Raw genomic sequence first — 18,864 nt, forward strand, 5'->3', positions numbered from 1 at the left:
TATGATTTATCTTTTATGAAACGTTTTTTTTCATATGGAATGCAGTCAACCAATCACAGAGCTTGAGGCAACGCAGACAATAGCTGAGGATTTTGGGTAGTGTAGTGTCTTCGGCTATCCTAAACTGAACAAACCTTTTTTGCGGGTCACCCGTCGGGTACCCGCGGGTACCCGACCCGATGCAGGACTCTGGCTCACATTGCTCTCCGTAATACAATAAAGGGGACATGATCAAATCGGAATATAATGTTCTTTTAAAAAACGTTAACTAAAGGGAACAATCTATTGGACACAGCTGAAGCTCTGGCCTTCCTTAAAAACTAACTAATTTAATAAAAATCACAGTTGTATTACACACAATGCACTGTTTTTGAGACCAATAATTCGTAACTAATGCACCATAATACATTCTGACGAAAAATAAAAATTATTATGAATACAAATAAAATAAAAGAAGCCTCCCGTGAATTACTACAAGCTATAAAGTAGATTTTAAAAACGTTTTATAGTATAAAAGCTCACTGCAGGATGTGGTAGAAATGCGTGTGTGCACCACGACAAAAGAGCCTCATTCACTTTACATTGGGGTTGTTTGCGTGGTGCCGACACGTAATTGTAACAAAGTTCGTGACTCCACCACGCAATGCGGTGTGAAGGAGTCGTGGTGGAGTCACGCATTCTGGTGAGATCAGGTTGGCTGTTCCCCTCCCTCTGCTGACATTATGAATGTAAGGTGGATAGTAATCATAAGTAACACAGCAGGGTCCGTTACAGTTTGTTTTCATCTGGTTTCAAATAAACAAAGTCTTGGCTTTCAGAATATTAAACTTGATTCGGCAAATTCAGATGATAAATACAACTTTGAAGCTTGTAACGGCAGGATTACAAGTGGAGAACGGAGTAATTTGACGTCACAGCAGGCATAACAACAGCCTGTGTTTCTCGTGAGTGTTTTCCCCGGGAAACAAACACAATACACACAAACGCAAAAATACACAAACACACACACTCGCGAGTTTCCCCCAGACCAGTAATCTAAACGAAAATATCTTCCCTCCGCTAATCAATCAGATCGATGGACTCCAGAGATTGTTCTCAAACATGATGACTCCGAAACAGTCAGTGGGCACCACTTAACAGCCAATCAGAATGAGAATATGTTTCACATGTGACTTATTCAAATTGCGAGTGATTGAGTGACAGAAGAAGGTTGTTAAGGAGAACATGTCGGAGAAAAAAAAGTTTGAGAGTGGCGCTCGGAAAAGGAAATTGTTGAGGGAAAAGGAGTTTCGAGACAAGCAGCTACAAAAAATGCCGAAGCTTACAGGTTATGTTTAGCCTGTAGGCCAGGATGAGGAGGAAGGACAGATGAGTTGTGCCGAGCGGCAGCGGTGCCGGCCGCGGGGCCTCGGAGCCAAGTAGGCCATCTGGTTCTGATAGCGATGGAGTGGCGGGAGAGAAAAAACAGACAGGAAGGACATTATCTGTTGGAGGAGATGGAGAGGACGACGAGGACTTGCTACGTGGAGGGGAGCCAACGGCAACCGGACAAATACATGAGGGAGGCCCGATACGTCACTCATCTGGAGGAGAAGACCAGGCGCGCAGAGTGGAGAAGTGCGATCACAGAGCCTGCCGAGGCTACAAATGACTTTGATTTGTTGTTTAAATAGGGGGCCTACAAAACCCCAGGGCCTGATGGCAGGTTAAGGCGGGCTTGAATGTGACCTATGACCTAAGAAAACCTATGAATTTATTCAGATGTTTATAATCTTACATTTTAAAAGGATGAAAATGTCCCACTCAGTTGACAGAACAGTAACTTTTCAGTTATGAAGAAATAATACTAATCTAGGGCAGGATATATTCCTCAGAATGCAAACTAACATGAAGTGATCCACAAATGTGTTCTGTTATAAATATTAAAGTTAATTCAAAACTTCCCTAGATATAAACTCTTTCATAAGATTAATATATAAACATATAAACAAGATATTGTCCCATAACTGGAGAGGGGAGGCTGAATGATTGACTGCAACACTGACTTTGGATCTTATAAAGCACACTTGTGAGATGAATCCTTTATATACAATGAAAGACAATCATTTGCTAATATGACGGTGCACACACCGTCGATGTTCATAAAATAAATCTCAGTCAAAGTTAATTATTTAGTTGGGACCACAAAAGAAATAACAGCAAACTTTATATAGCACTTTTCAAAACAAAGTGCTTTAGAAGACAACAAATAAACAATGGCAAGAGTGATGTAAAATCACATGTCATAACATTTGTATTGTACACTTTTTAATCTTTACCTTTTTTGTAAATTGATGGATAATTGTTGTTCTACAAGCTTCTAAAAAACTTCAAAACTGAGAAAATCTAAAATCTTTGGCTGGCTGCTCCTAAAAGGTGCTCCTGCTGCTAGTTGGTATAGCAGGAGAATCACAGGTGTAACTAATAACTGTAACGATGCTCTGCCACGCCCCATTAATTAACTTGATTAAATACACCTGTGTGCACATGTCATACAAGCAGATAAACCTGACAACTCAGTGTCAGTACTTATTGTTCAAGGTGGACACTGGAGCTTTGTAACATTAACACTGTCAGGTAAGACAGGTAACGGCTTCCTTGAGAACAATTTTTGTTTTTTTTGTATTAAACAATTATTATAGATACTGTGGTAATCGGTGGATTATAACAAATATGGGCACAGCCCCTTTTCCCTTTTGTAAATGTAGTCGTGCTGTGTCTTCAGGCCTCTTACTTTTGTCTTGTTTTTTATCCCTTTTTGTAGTTGCTTTGTCTTTTAGTTTATCACTTTGAGATTATTATTATTATCATCTTGCATCTCTTTACATTTGCTGTGAGTCTCTCTTAGCTGTTTTGCATCTATTTGTGGTTGGTTTCTCTGTAGTTTTCTTTCCATCTCGCCATTTTAAGTCTCTTTGTGTTTGGTGCGTATACACTCTGAGTGACTTCTTGTAGGTAAAGGCCAGAGTGGCCCCTCAGTTTTGGGCCCCTGGTCCTGCACCCATTAGTCCTGTTCAGTAATCCATCCACGACTGTGAATGACTGGTTACTATTGTAAAAGTATGAATGGTGTCAGAGAGGTGATGAGTTTCTGTTCATTGTAAGATGTATTCAAAATCATACCACCAGGTGGCAATGTTGTGTAAAATAATACATGTAGGCATCTGTGGAGACATTAAAAAAGCGACTAATACTATTAATTTAAACCAAAGACGGACCGTTGCATTATTTAACACACAGTAATCAAACTTCTTAATAACGCACGATATCAAATATCGTGCATGCCTGTCAAACTCAGCAGTGTTGCCTTCAGGCTGCAAACGGCCTAGAAAGGATGACAAACTATAAGCTGCAGATAATTGCAGACAAACCTGTATAAATACATTTTGAGTGACAGCTGTGATCTGACGACTGATTGGTCCGTTTTGGATCAGATGCTCTATAGGTCCGCCCACATCCTTCATGCTGCCCAATGGGCTCGGTAGAAAAATACAAAAAGGGCGGACTTCATTAGTTTCTTCCACCCAAAGCCGGTTGTCCGGTATAAAAACGGTCTTCCGCGGTCGGTTAGTTGAGGAAATATTTTACTTTCCTTCCCGGTGGGTGGTGTGCAGAGCCTGAGAAGACTTGGTTTGTCCTACCAGCCAAGAAACATTTTCCTCAGGTTACCTCGTGGTTCAGGTCAGTCTGCTTCCTTTCTTTATTCCGGGTTTCAGATTTTAACAACAGGAAGTCAAGGTCATATTAATGCGAGTCGGGCGTTAACAATGCGGCAAAATGAGGGTTTATTATTCATGTAGTGGTTGAAATTGATTGTGTGTGAGCTAAACGTACATTTATTATAATCTTCTGCGGATGAGAAACGAGCCGCCCCTGTTTCATCACATTTCCTGCCTAGCTACAGTGTGTGTGTGTGGGGGCTGTCTGTGTGCATATGAATGTCGTGATTGGTTGCCTTTGTACCCTGAGTGTGTGAACCTGTTTCAGACTACATTAGTCCTGGATTTGGCTTTTGTTTTTGCAGCATCATTATCAAATCTTTGCACTTTCATTTATTTCCTCCATCCTAATGTTTTCTCTCATCCTCTTGCAGATCAACCACCAAGCAGCTCTGCCTTAACATCACCACCTGCCAGCTCTACTGTAACTAAGCCAACCTAAAGCCTTCAAAATGATGCAGATCAGCAACGACCCCGCCAGCAACAAGCACTCGCTCATCAACGTCATGCACCGCTTCATAGCAGCTGCCAACAACATGGACGAGACCATCATGGTGCCCAGCATGCTGCGAGACGTCCCCCTGGAAGAGCAGGAGGCCAGCAAGGTGGAGCCCAACAACAACAATCACGAACCCCCCTGTCCCAACAAGCAGAGGGACATGTACGAGCACTACCTGCTGCTCAAGTCCATAAAGAACGACATGGAGTGGGGGCTGCTGAAGAGGGAGATGAGCAGCGGCGCTAGCTTCCTGGAGATGGCGGTGAAGCAGGAGGAGCAGCAGACGGTCACCGGAGACCTCCTCGCTGACGAGAACTTAGACCTGGAGAACCAGTTTCATTATCACCTCAGAGGACTGTTTGGAGTTCTGTCCAAGCTCACAATGCAAGCCGACCACCTCACCAACAGGTACAAGAGAGAAATCGGAGGCGGAAACTTCATGAGATAGAAGTAATACGTTTTTCTCCCCTCGGACTGCTTGACTTGCACAATGGGATGTGTTGAGAAGGGCCCCCCCCCCAACCCCATCTCTTCCTAATAGATCTCAATGGACAGTTCACTGACCTGGGCGACCACTTTGACTTTCTCTCACTCCTGAGTAGCGACACTCCATCTTCCCCTACCAAAACACAAGAACCAGTGACGCCGGCTCGTGTCCCTCTGCCTGTTTCAGAGGATGCACTGTGCATGGTTGAGGTTTATTGAACCGGTCTCAAAGTTCAGATGAAGCACAGCTCTGGTTTATGCAGAAAACTTGACATCCCCTCTTTTGTCTATTCATTTCAACATGAGTTTGTCACCAGATTGTGAATAAAAGAAGGTTCCTAATTGTAGGAGAAATTGAATGCTGGTTATTCTGTCCCTCCTTTTTAAGAAAATTATTTTAAAGCTGAGCTGAAGGGCTCTTACCTGCCGAGGTTCTAAATCTTTCCACCTGGTATTACTGCAACATGGCGTGCCTTGACTTTTTGTACACCCTCATGCCCTGTTCAGTTACCTCCCCATTATCTGACTGCTAAAATGGTTCATTATGTTCATTCGTTTGTCCTTGGATATTTCAAATTTTATATTAAATCTGTAAACCTGAAATAAATAATTGGAAACTTGATGTTTGCTTGTGTTGTCTCTGCTAACAGGAAGGGTGTTGGAGGTGTTTCTCTTTTCCTCTTTGTAGCTTCATTTAAAAAAAAGAAAATGTTTCTCATTGCTTAAGGCTGCACAGGAATGTATTGTGATGCATTTTGACATGCCATAACATGTCATCTACAACCGCTACTTTACTCACTGCTGCGTATGTGGGGCCCGTTTAACAGCTTTATTTAATGAAGCGTTTAACAGTTGTTCTACTTAACTAACTAGTACTTGGTGACGCTCGAAAGAGGTGCTGCAAAAGAAAGTAGTGCTCTCGAGCAGAATTGTTTACTTCATTTCTGTTTCATGCAAATAGTCAGTTGTGCAATGCAAGATCATCCTGCAGCTTGCATGTACATTTTTAACCTAAAATGTAGATGCATTTTAGCAACAAATGTAACATTTGTTAGAGAAATGAAAGTCATCTTAGATTAGCCCTTTGATTTCTGTTTCTTCAAAAGATGTCTGATAAAGGAACATAATACCAATTATATTTATATGATATATAAAACTGCCCATTTGTCACACACATTACAAAGTGTCAAAAGGTTACAAGAGCTCAGTCCTTTTGTTATAGTATCTTAATCTAATACCTTTAGCATTTACCATCCACTAATCTCAAACAATGGGACCAGCGGCTGAAAGGGTGACATAAAAGCTGTTGAACCCATTAGAAGTGATAAGATACTCTGTTTAAGCAAGACAATAAACTTGATTAAAAGAAAACACCCTGGTTGCATGTCAAACATGATCTTTAAAAGCTCTGCAGGAATGCGTGGAGATTAAGGACATGGACAACATATTTCTGCAGTTTTGTCCCAGTGAACAAGTGGGCAGTGGGGTATAAATTAGACATTACATGATGTATCTATATGTTGCTCTAACTCCACACCAGCTGCCACATCTATCCATCACTGAGGGAAACCCTCCCCTTAGCAACAGCTCCACCAAGAGCAGCCAATCCGCTCGCAAAGGCTTTTTTCTCCTCAAAGACAGAGCGGTGATTAGGAGGTTGCTGTATGAAGGGAATCTAGGAAGAGAGTGGAGGGCAGGCGGTCAAACAAACTGGTGTTCCTCTGACCAGCAGCACAGCGCAGGCCGGGGTTTGAGAGTTTGCATAAAAACTGCTGCCTGAGCCCTGCCGTGCGAGGCTGCAGCCCTCCTCTTTCTCTCCACTCACAAAGGGCCATACAAATGGCTGCAAATCAAAATGGCTGTGCTGGTCAGGGTGCCTCAACCCACTCAGATAAACTGGGTCAACCAAACTGGTGACAGCTGGGCAGACGCTAAATGTGTATTACAGTACAGTATATTAAACATCTAAAAATAAAGCAATGTAGGCCTACATATTTACTGACGTTAGAGAAAATCTGCTTATTTAATGTATTGCCAAGAGTTATATGTGAAGATAGATAGGCCTACCACTCTTACCTTTGTCTTATATTTAAAGATATCGACAGTTAGCTTAGCTTAGCATAAACACTAGAAACAAGAGGAAACAGCTAGCCCTGCTCTGAAAAAAATCTCCAGCACCTCTTTAGCTCGATATTCAACATCTTGCTTGTTAATTTGTTCTTTCTTTAGGTCATGCTGTTCAGTTATCTGATAGATTTACAATTCAGTGGGCAGGTCTTCCAGCGGTGCAATGCATCTGCACTTTTAGATTCCTGTAATGTCAGCAAAGCTTTGCAACCCCAGCTGAGTCAATATCACTATAAAGTAACTTTGGTGTGTCCCCATCATGAAAATGTCGCAGAATAATTAAACTCTGAGGTCTTATTATAAATGGCCAAACATTTACACACATATCAGTACAATGATAAGTCTCTTGAAATGTGTTTCCTTCATTTTATACCGTATTTTTTCATTGGATGTAGGCCTACGTGATTTTGGCATGTCCCACACACTGCTCTGCTAAGTGTGTGTATTAACTAAGTGATACTACATTTTTAATATAATGATATGGTTTTCAACAAGTTATTTGATAAAACGAGTCATTTTGATTATGATATTCTATTTTCATAATAATATTGAGCATGTGTCCCTGACATTGCTGTCCACCCTGTCAGTAGCCTATGGGGTAACTGCCCTTATAAAAAACATAGATCTGATGTCTCGTGGTTTTCAGTGACATTAAGTACCATAATTTTGTCTTTCCTCAATGGAGGCTGAGACATTGGCTAGTTGCAGAGTAAGTATTTAAACTTATATTTCGTAATTGTAATCATATTATGTGTGTAGTTGGATGTTGTCAAGCTTAACATGTCCACTCTGTCATAGTGAAATGTCAAGTAATATAAAAACCTTTCAGAAATTCGAAATATATTTGTTAAACAAATATGCTAACTGAATCATGTTGCTAACTGAATCATGTTGCTAACTGAAGGTCCACCATGTGCTCATTAAATGCTAATATTAGCCACAAATGTCCACCTGCAATGTACATTTCATAATCACTATGTCATTACAATATATTTACTCTACTTTTAATTTGTCCATGACAGGGTGGATACATTTTTCTGTTTGCATGTACATTGTCACTGCTTGCAGTTAATTTATAAAAAAAGTGTGGGAGCTTGACCAACATCCATTTCTAACAGCATAACATATACTTAATACAATGAATATGAAGTTCAATGGAAAATCTCAGCTTTTTTTTTTTTTGGAAATGGGGAATTCTCAAATGCACCTTATGGTGATATTGAGCATTCACACACATCTTACTGCAGGAAATTGCATGTTCTAGTTTGTACAAAAACTGTAGAGTGTAGAAATGAGGACTGGCTGAGGGGGACATGACATGTATCAGAATAATTTATGGCTCAGAGCAGTTTATAGCATTCAACTTCGGTTTTAGTATGGAGGCACAAATAAGAAAAACATGTCAGGCTAACAGTTTCCCCCTGCTTTCAGTCTTTATGCTAAGATAAGCTAACTGTCTGCTGGATCTTCTTTAACCGACAAATATGAGACTGGTATCAACCTTTTTATCTCACTTTATTCATAATAATAGACTACTCCTTTAACAATGTGAACTGGATCAATCCTTGGTACTATTCTTCTAGTCTCTTCTGTGATCAAACATTTTACAGATACATTTGTTTAAAGATAGCTTTTCACAAAACAAGGTATATCTCCTCAAATATATTGTACTTTTGAGTCGTTTTTTTTCTATTTCAGGCTCCAGACAAACACATCTCAAAGCAGTACTTGAACCATGACATTGATATTCTGTAATATGGCTCCAACTGCCGGCATGCACAAGTCTCCCAAGACACGCCAATGTCTTGAGAAACCCGAGAGCAAATCGTTGCAAACATTGCCATTTTGAAACAGCTCCAGAGTTTAGAGGAAGAATTGCTGTTTCATCGTGCTCAGCAGCTGTTTGATTAACTGTTTCAAAGTCCATGATATAAAGTGTTAATTTACTTATACAGCTTCAGAATTGTAATTCCCACAGTAAAGAAAAAGATTGAAGATCAAATGTCTTTCAAATCTCATTTGCATCTTGCAGTCAAGACCAAATACAGATTTTCATTATGTGCAAATTTCCTCACCCTTAATTTCTCACACAATTCTTGTAAGTTTTATTAACATTGCAACACAAGTATATTCCCAAACTCCTCGTGTGTTTGGTAGATGAGTTGCAAAACAGTTGTTTAGCTGTCTGATATTTTTGTCAGACATTGAGTGTTGCAAGGGCTCTTAGGGTCAGTGCAATGTCATATCGTGGGACATGAGACTGTGGGTGTTGAAAGGCCTCTTGATGTTCTGGCTAGTTGGCAGCTCTTTGCCCCACCTCGCCCTCCAGCATGAGGGTGCGTCGTGATCGCAGACTTGGCAGACTGCAGTCCTTCCCTGGCAGCAATCTGCTTCACCTCAGCAGCACTGTCTGTTGCTCAACAGCTGTAAAGCTCCTACCTGACAGGAGTAAATCCACAGGCAGAGCATGGATTATTACTTTACAAGGCAGGTCGAGTTAACCTTCTAAATAAGGGTTTGTATCTTTTTAGCAGTGCAGCTCAAGCACCAATATATACCTGCAGCTCCGCCTTCTCTCTGTTTGCTGCTGACAACCTGGTCAGCTTTATTCTGCTCTGCTCTGGTAACTGCTCTGCTCCCTGAGCAAACACCGGGGCACATTCGCTGTGCTGTTTGCTTTAATATCTCGTCAGCTCGCAGCAAAGCTGTGAGTTAACTGTGAAATCAAACAGAAGAGACAAACATTTGACTCTCAGTGGGAACTGTAAGAGGATTTGGAAAAAACATAGAAAACATTTTCTTAATTTAAAGAGGCTGTTAAAGGGACAGTATAGGAACCTTTGTGTTTGAGGTGTATAACCTTCAGTAGATGATGATCAACATGCAGCACTGAGGACGGGGACATATATTTGCAAACTCAATATCACCTTCATTGTTTGCTATATTTAGAAAATATTACTCACTTTAAGTTATGCTCTGTCTGCATTTAATTCTTAAAAGGAAATTACACCAACACAATCTCAATAATGTTACATAAATGTAACATAATGTGTGAAAATACTGTAAACACATTTTGTAGTTGAAGGCAAACTGTATTTCTTTGTACTACAGTATGTGCCATGAGCCATGACAGTCAAATCTAATCTAATCTAATCTAATAAACAGTAAACCAGTTAAAGTCTAGACTATGTTTAGAATATTTTCCACAGCTTTAACTTGCTGTCAGAGCCCTTTCTGTTGGGGAACTGAAGACACTATCTGTGCTCGTTTCAAAGCGACCACACTCCATTGAAAGAAACTGTTATTTTGCTGGTTTGCCTCTGCCTCAATCAGTTAGTTAGTTCGTGTCACTGTGTGTCTTTGTACGGTGTCTGAACAGTGCAAACGCATTACAACCTTGCAATATTTCCATTAGGAGGAACGTATACAAAACTATGCATATATAAAAACACAAATACGCTGAAACACATGCAAATGAAGAAAAAATCTTCACAAACTTGACAACATATGCACAGAATTTATAAAACATCTACCAACTTGCAGCAAATACAAAATGCTGCAAATACAAAACGCAGCAAGAAGCTCAAAGCAGAATGGTTTTGGAATCACTTGTGTTTCTGTGTTCCTGTTTCCGATGTGTTTCGAGCTTCTTGCAGTTTTAATGTATTAACTCCCTGTGCAGCAGTTCCGTAATCTGTATTGGAGCTATGTTAAATTGCATTGTCTCTATCAGAAAAACAAACATATTATAATTACAAGTACAGTTTTTAATTAAATACTTGAGTAATTCTTCAAAGTTAAAATCAACCATGTAACCCTGCAGGGGACTCAGGTAGGAGTTTAACTCAGTCCCAAGGTAACTTGTGATTAATAAGAGGTTGCTGTTGGAGTTGTTGAGTTATGTATGCGGCCCACATGCAGCGTTGCTATGGTAAAATTGTCTCATGTGAAAGAGGGGGAAGCCCACATCATCGTGCATCGCTCAGAGTTACAATATGCTGCCTTGTTGAGCTGCAGAAGTAATGGGAGCCAGCACGCTCACTGATGTCATTAACATTTCTGTGTGTTTGCTGTTTGCTCTCAGCGCAAGAGCAGCAGAAAGTATTTGTGAAGAAAGCAGCTCTGACTGTGAGAATTACTATTAAGCGTTGCATGGTATTATATTATAAGAAAGTATATTGTATAAGTGCATTCAAACAATATAGTTAATAGAAAGGTTAAAATGTACAACCAGTAACAGACAGACCGCAAATAGGAAATAAAGGTTTTGTTTATGTCTAACTCCATGTGAACTTGTTAATTTGATATCAAAGTGTTACCCAATGTTTTTAATGACTTTGATTTCAGTCATTAGCTATTACTGTTTTGATAAAGGTCTGAGACACACTTATCATATCGCAGAGATTTGACAGGAGCTTATCTAATGTCCCCAGGGTCACATACAGATTAGAAAAAATAAATTTCTAAAAGTACAATTTACAGTTTAAAATAGAAGAGCTCTGCTAGCATGCAAAAGCACTCCTTCTAGGGCACGTGCAAAGGACCACAGCATTAACAATAAGAATAATATTCAATAGTAACTTCACAAATGAAGATGAATTTCAGTGTGACAAAAAGTGACTATAAAAAAATGATAATGCATTGCTATTGAGTAAATTAAACATCATGTAAAGAAGGTAAAACAGCGTTGCAATGACCATCTAACTCTCTTTGTGTTAATGCATCAATCAAAATCGACCCTTTCTGCATGTTGGTATCCCTCCCACTTTTACTGTAAATACATGTTGCACATGTAATAATGCTAAGGTAGGATTTTGAGTAAAGATATCTTCTTTAACATTATTTACTTGTGGTGATTAACTCAAGTAAATGATCTGAATCCTTCCAGCAGGAGTACATCAGACCAACATTCTCTTTGCTTTATCAGGAGACATTGGCTCAGGGCCTCTGTATTAGACCTTCATCGTGGCACTGCATTGCAGATTAAGTCTAAGTGTCCGTCGGTCCACTCTTTCAGCTCCAGCTCTTTTGTCTTGTCAACATGGAGACGCAGGTGTGGAGCTGGGAACATCTTGTTCTCTCTCAGGCGGAGACTTTCCCACTGAACCCACCCAACAAAGAGGTAACCCCCCCCCCATCCTCCTTCCTGCTTTTTCATCCACCGTATGATAAGACCTGATAGCTCTGTGTTAAATAGTTTTGGGAAGATAATCACACGGTGTTGCTGTTTGGGTTACAACTCCTAGTCACCATAGATGGGAGGAGAGAATACTGAATTCACTCAGAGCACAATGAAGCCTGTTTTTTTTTTTTCACAGCAGAAAACCCATCTTCCCACGATGTTAAACTTGAAAACCCTGGAGAACACGCCACTCTGAACACGCTGGTGCACCACAGCTGATCAGTTTGTGCGGCTCGGTGCTGAACATATAGGGGAGGGAGGGTTGAGGTTATGTAAGAGGAGAGGGGGAGTCCAGCAGCAGCAGCAGCAGCCTGACACAGAGTGACTCTGAGCCCTGTCTGCTGCTCACACACACATGCGCTGCTAATATAGGTCAGAACTACCTTCTGCCATGCACTCTGTGTATGCACTGCAATGTAAACACACATGGCTGTTTGCAGGGGTGGTTTGAACGTATAGAGGAATGGGTAAAAAAAACAAGGATTAGGACAAATAAAAAGAGGTGTTTAACTTGTGGAATGGTTATGACAATTAAGAATATGTAGTTCATCTAAAATATTGAATACTTTCCAAATAAGGAAAACATACCAAACCGAGGCATGATTATGATTTAAAAAGAAAGTCAATGTGAACTTTTGCATATTTACAAAAAGAAAGATTGGAATTAATGCAAAACAAAGTCAAAAGTGTTTGCTAGGAAAGAAAAAAGACAGTTTGGGACTTTTGGGTATGAATATCTTCTTTGTGTAGTTTCATATCCAGTGTTTACATGCAATGAGGATTGTACAAAATAATAAGTGCTATAAAGCTAAGACTTTGGATTGTACACCAATAGAGAGGTGTGATCCGGGCCTCACGTCCTCAGCTGTCTGTAATTATCAGGTTTATGTTGCTGATAACAATCAGCTGAAGTCCTCTCCTCTCACATGAGACAGATAAGCCCTCCGCTCGCTGCAGGTCACTGTGTGTGTCGATCTCTGGCCGCTGCATTTAATCTACGAGACAGAGGAGAGACAATGGCAGTGCTGTGCGTGTGTGTGTGTGTGTGTGTGAGAGAACGTGTGCTTTTACAACAATAAAGCCCTCTGTTGTCAGTGGAGCCAGTGGAAACCACTCCAATCCACAGAAAACACAGTGATCAGATTTCTGACATCAGTGTTTGTTTTCGGCTAAAAGCTTTATCTTTAACCCTTAAGAGTCCCTTTTTTGAATTATTTTGGATGGCAATACACCAGCAGGTCGACAAATATAATGTGAGGAAGAAGAAGCCTTATGTTGTTGTGTTTTGACCTGCATGTAGCCAGAGTCATTCTGTTCCTACAGCTCTTACACTAAGCATGAACCACTTCTCTTTTTACAATTAACCCTTGAAATGATGAAAGCATCTGCAAATGGCAAGGTAGTACAAAATGTAAACTATGCTTTGGTGTTTCATGTTTACCTCTTTACTTAATATTTGCTTAAACCTGTTGTTTTCCTTTTTACAAAATAAACAAAGACAAAGATCTTGGGATGATGAGATTAAATATGAAACTAAAATGAAATCGGGTTTGAATCGAAACTCAACAACTCACATCTGCTTTCAGCAAATGAACAATTGACACTTCACTATTTCTTAAACTGCATATGCCACATTAAGATGAACATTTAACTGCGTTTAGCTTTAACTCTTAAACTGCTTATTCCTAATGTTTAAATACAAAGAGGTGACTCAAGACCGAAAGTGAACATGCCTTCAGTGATTGCACTGCTTTTACTCTAACAATTCAACCAACAATCAAGACTTCCAACTCAAACTAGATTTGTTTAGACGCAAACAATTAACATTTTAACATCTTAATGGCAGCCACACACTCATGAGAGAATGGGCCCCTGGCCACACATATGCAAAGGGCCCCACCATAGGAGCAAGAACACAGACTTGTTGTTTAGCCCCTTGTTGTTTAGTGTCTCTTTGTAGTCATTTTGCACCTCTCTGTGATTTGCTGGCTTTTCCTTGTTGTCATGTGTCTCTATGTTGTGGCAGAAGGCCAGGGGGGCCCCTCAGACACTGTGGCCCCTGGGCCTGTGCCCCTGGGCCTGTGCCCCATAGTTGATTCATTCATCCATGCATGTGTTTACTTTACTTCAACTTACTTTACTTCATGTGGCTAGAAATAGAAGCGCTTATTTTACATTTTTTTACGTCTGCGTGACTCAGTTTTGTTTTATTTTAGAGCTTCAACTTCAAATGTCAATTGAAGTCCTGTAGGTACTTCAAATTATGCCTATCTATTATAAAACATACAACTCAACTGCTATCTTTTCATTCATATCAAGTTAAGTCTCAGTTCATTTCATTTCTTACACTTCAGCTACAGTAACAGTGTGCTTGCAGCTCTCACACATAATTTCTCCCTTCAGCTCCTTTCAGTGCAAAGAGCAATTTATTTCACATGCATATAATTCTGCCTCTAGTTTATCTAACCTTTGTGAGGCTGTAAATACACTGTGCAAAAAATTATAATCATGATTGTATCTGGGTGGTTTTCTCATGCACATGCAGAAATGTTGGATTAATCTTACTCAGATGTCTGGCCGAGGTCAAGCTGCTGGCCAACAGCGAGGGCCGATACATGACGGTGTTATTTTCATCGCCTGGGTTATATTTAGAGTTGAGGGGGTGAAACCATCGAGACAGAGTGAGCAGCAGATTAAATAGCAGTAGATCTCTTCTTATCAACACGGAAAAAGAAAATGCATTGTGTCAAAGCATTATCTTGTATTATTCATAATGTCTTAATGCCACAGACATTCAACAGAAGTGGAAAGAGATTCATCTAAATCCTGCTGATGTTAACAAAAGCGCCCTGTGCAGTCTCACGGGATGAAAGCTAGTTTGATCTGTCTCCGGCAATAAAACACTCCCCGGACGTCCAAAGGACAATTCCTACAGATTCAACGTTTATTCTCTCATGTTTAAGATTCTGGTCGCTGAACTGTTTTCATTAAGGACTGTGAGAAAAGGGAAGTATCCAGGCTGAGCTTTAGATGCAGGGACATCCCTCTCCTGAGTGTTTGTCTTTTTTTAGAAGAAGACTATTGCATAACAAATGTCCTCAGTGAACCCGAGGCATGGAGAGGAACTCATTTTTAAAACAAATAACATACAGAAAAGCACAAAATAAAATTGGAAAGCCTTCAGAAGTTAACATGTGTTGCCAGAATTAGATTTCAAATATTAGTTTAACTGAAAATTCCTCATATTGCATTCTGGAAATGTAAGTTAAATTAATATATAAAGACCCCTCCCATCCATTTGATATAATCCTATAATGTTCTGTTGTGCCAAACGTTGCTATGCTTCATAACCCTTTGTGTCTCCATGTAAGGCTGGCCTCCCTTCCTCTTTCCATGTTAGTCTGTCAGTAGGTCATGTGCAGACTTGCCCTCGTTTTCATCCAATCCGAAGCCACTGGCCCACACCAGGCGGCCAATCAGAGGCAAGGTATGGCAGGGGCTTGGTGAAGAGGAGCCGCCCCGGACAGCTCAACTGCTCCATGTATGATGTAATGAGGCCAGATTCACAGGAGAGTCATGATTTCCTGAGACTCATTAAACTCACAGAAACATGATAACTTCACTTGGAAAAACCTAAACCATCCGGATAAACTTTAATACTGAAATATCTACAACAAAAAGTGGTCTTTAAAGCCTAAGTGCCAAAATAAAAAATATGAAAGAAATTCATATTTTTTATCTTATAATCAAGTTTTATTATGCAGTTATAAATAGGTTATCAAAATACTTTAATCAGACATAAATCTACAGTCTGGAATCTGTTACAGTGAGACAACGCCCAGCAGCAGCAGCAGCAGCAGTGACTGAACTCCAGTAACCTCGAGGGGACCGCACAGTTTTAACTCTGGAGGACTGTCTGCGCCATGTGGGGCCCGCGAGGGGAAACAACTGGTATGTCCCAGTACAATAAAACATCCCAGTGTTTCAGGTTCACACTGAGACATCAAACAGAGGCCCATATGCTCCCTAGTACATGGAAGTCAAAATCTCCTTATGGATATCTCTTCTTGGAGTTAAAGTGTCAACATTGACTCATAGACATCTGTACCTGAGTTGCAATGGAAATATATTTGTTAAATTGACTTGTTGTAAATAAATTACAAATATCTACAATCTACATTTGCACTAGCAACAAATGCATTGTCAATAATCAACATTTTGACTCAATTGCTGGTTTCTAGAATTATATAATCTCTACAGATTGAATGCAAAATATGTGTTGCAATATGGCGAGATACCAGTGGCAGCTGCATTTTTTATTTGCATTCCCTGACTGTATGTGTGTTACATTTTAGATGAGAGGTTTGTGTGTTGAGTCACTGAGGGCAGACTTTCCCCAGGATGAACCAGCAGCCGTCCTGCAGATAAACAGAAGTTGAATGTCTCACCTGGTGTTCAGCTCTGTTACTTCGCTGAGGCTTCGTCGTGTCGCACTAGCAGAAGTTACAAGCTGCAGTTAGAATAGATGGCACACAATCACAACATCTGTTTTATACATTGTATCTTCTGTATATGTTGTGACATTAGTCTTATTTGTCACCTGTACATGTATCTCTTTCAAAAGAAAGTGTTGAAACTAAGTTATCTTTGTATTTCTGGATGTTCTTAAGATCCTTTAAAAACAGCTTTTAAATGCGTAGGCTGGTATAATGCCAAGTCGTGTCAGCCTTATTTATTTTAACCCAATATTACAAATCACACATTTGCCTCAGGGGGCTTTACTATGTGAAAGGAATGTGACACCCTCTTTCCTTTACAACCCTCGCTTCAGATTAGGAAAACCCCAAACAAACCCCAGATCAAGAAAAAGATGCAACAGTAGGCAGGAAAAAGAGAGATGATGATGCAGCACAGAGAAACCTCCATTACAGACGGTGGTGCTTGGTGGACACAAACAACAGATGGCTGTTCAAAAGCAGTGGTTTTTATAGACAGGGATATACGAAAACAGGAACGTACGGCTGTGGACTGGCAACATAAGAACAATTATTTCAGCCATCTCAATATCAAGCTGACAGCTGAGATGTCCAGAGAAAAGAGCAGCGGGCCAAGAACAGAGCCCTGAGGTACTCTATTTACACGTGAGAAATGATTGACGTAATATTATAGGTACAAAATAGAGCTGCCACCAACATAGATGTTCAGTATCGGCCAATTATAATTAGATTATCCCTTTGGTCCATACACATACTAGGGATGGCATGTGGCGCAGTGGATTTTCTGTTGATCAAGAAATCCAACAGTCCAGTTTTACACACAGGTACAATTGAAACCAGACGAGAGCTCTCAAGGTCATCTGTAAGATAATACAACATTTATATTACAATATGAGGTGAAATAGTAGACACTAGTATTTGAGCTCACTGAGATCAGATACAGGAAGTCAAAGAGGCAGCAGATTTGCTCATTTCAATTTGAATATTAACGGAGTCGCTGTCATTGGTTCCCCCTAGTGGATAAAATACTTTCAGACAACACTGTATGTCTGCGTTTTCAGAAGGTATTTAGTAACTCAAACATTTCCAATCATCATTTTTGACCTTGCACAAAAACCATCTCGACCCAGAGGTTCACAAACTGTTCTTTTTTTTGTGGAGATTTCTACTGAATCACAGTCTCTATCAGTACATTGAGCTCGTATGTGGAGTTGTAGATTCTGAGAACCTCTAACACATCTTATCCTCGTTGGCTTAGAGTAAAACTATAAATACTAAATCCTACTGTAGCCACACACCTACAGGAAGGTCACGATGACAGAGAAGTGACGCAGTGATCTGCTACACAGCAATATTTATGTTAGACTTTAGCGTCCAGACCATATAAGGCTGTAGCGGCGATACCACTTTGTGTCATGAAGATTGTGTTTATGAATTAAACATTTCATTTATAAGAGGAAGAGTTACTTATTCTAGCCAGCAGAGAAGAAGACAATCTCAACAAGACATTCTGCTGATGATAAAGGCTCTGTGAGGCTGGTAAAGGCTCCAAAACAAGTAAGTGGACCTTGAAATGAGATTTGTTCAGTCAACATTCATCCTGCTTTATATCTGTGGGAAGGCTGATTATTAAGAAAAACAAAAGTATGTACATCCAAAAAACAAGAGTAAACTCTGCTGGCACAAACCGGATACATCACGACAGGAGCAGACACTTTTCTCTGCTTCGTGAGGGTTATCAAAATGCTGTGAATAATCCGGTATTCTTCAGGCATAAACATCACATTACGCTTACACCGTACCCTAGAGACATTTAAATGAACAAATAGAAGTATGTTATTTACCTGTTGCACAATATTTTATATCACTCTTCTCATTATCAGGAACTTCTCATTAATTCTACATTAAAGGCAATTAACACATTTTCCAGACTCTCAAAACCGCCATCATATCTTCGTTGATACTAAATACAATTTAGTTGTGAAAATCAAATGTTTTCATGGCCACAGCAATCAAAGTATATTGTCAGATTGTTAGTGTAATAAGCTGTCCATATTAACTTTAATCATGACAATTTAATGCTTCCTAATGTTGAGCGTAACTGAGGATTTACACAGCTGTGAATGATGATCACGAGAAAATAACTTTCCTTTTGCAAATGAGATAAACACTAGATTATTTTAACAACTTTAATAACTTTTTTAATATTCCCAACCTTAATGAGGTCAACATTAAACCCTTTATGTGAGATCTGATTGTTCAAAATGTTACAATATATGAAAAATAAATGTGGGAGCAGAGTGCTAATTCTATGTT

General features: G+C 39.8%; 1 protein-coding gene across 1 annotated transcript; it reads left to right on the top strand.

The window, feature by feature from the left end:
• Positions 1-3,594: 3,594 nt before the first annotated feature.
• mid1ip1l (MID1 interacting protein 1, like) lies at positions 3,595-5,363 on the top strand. Its single transcript, XM_034092597.2, has 2 exons — positions 3,595-3,720; positions 4,133-5,363. Exon 2 carries the CDS (start codon positions 4,211-4,213, stop codon positions 4,703-4,705), a length of 495 nt encoding a protein of 164 aa, XP_033948488.1. The 5' UTR covers positions 3,595-3,720; positions 4,133-4,210; the 3' UTR covers positions 4,706-5,363.
• The last annotated feature ends 13,501 nt before the right edge of the window (positions 5,364-18,864 follow it).

The sequence above is a fragment of the Pseudochaenichthys georgianus genome, chromosome 10 (genome assembly GCF_902827115.2).
Source record: "Pseudochaenichthys georgianus chromosome 10, fPseGeo1.2, whole genome shotgun sequence".
Taxonomy (NCBI): Eukaryota; Metazoa; Chordata; class Actinopteri; order Perciformes; family Channichthyidae; genus Pseudochaenichthys; species Pseudochaenichthys georgianus.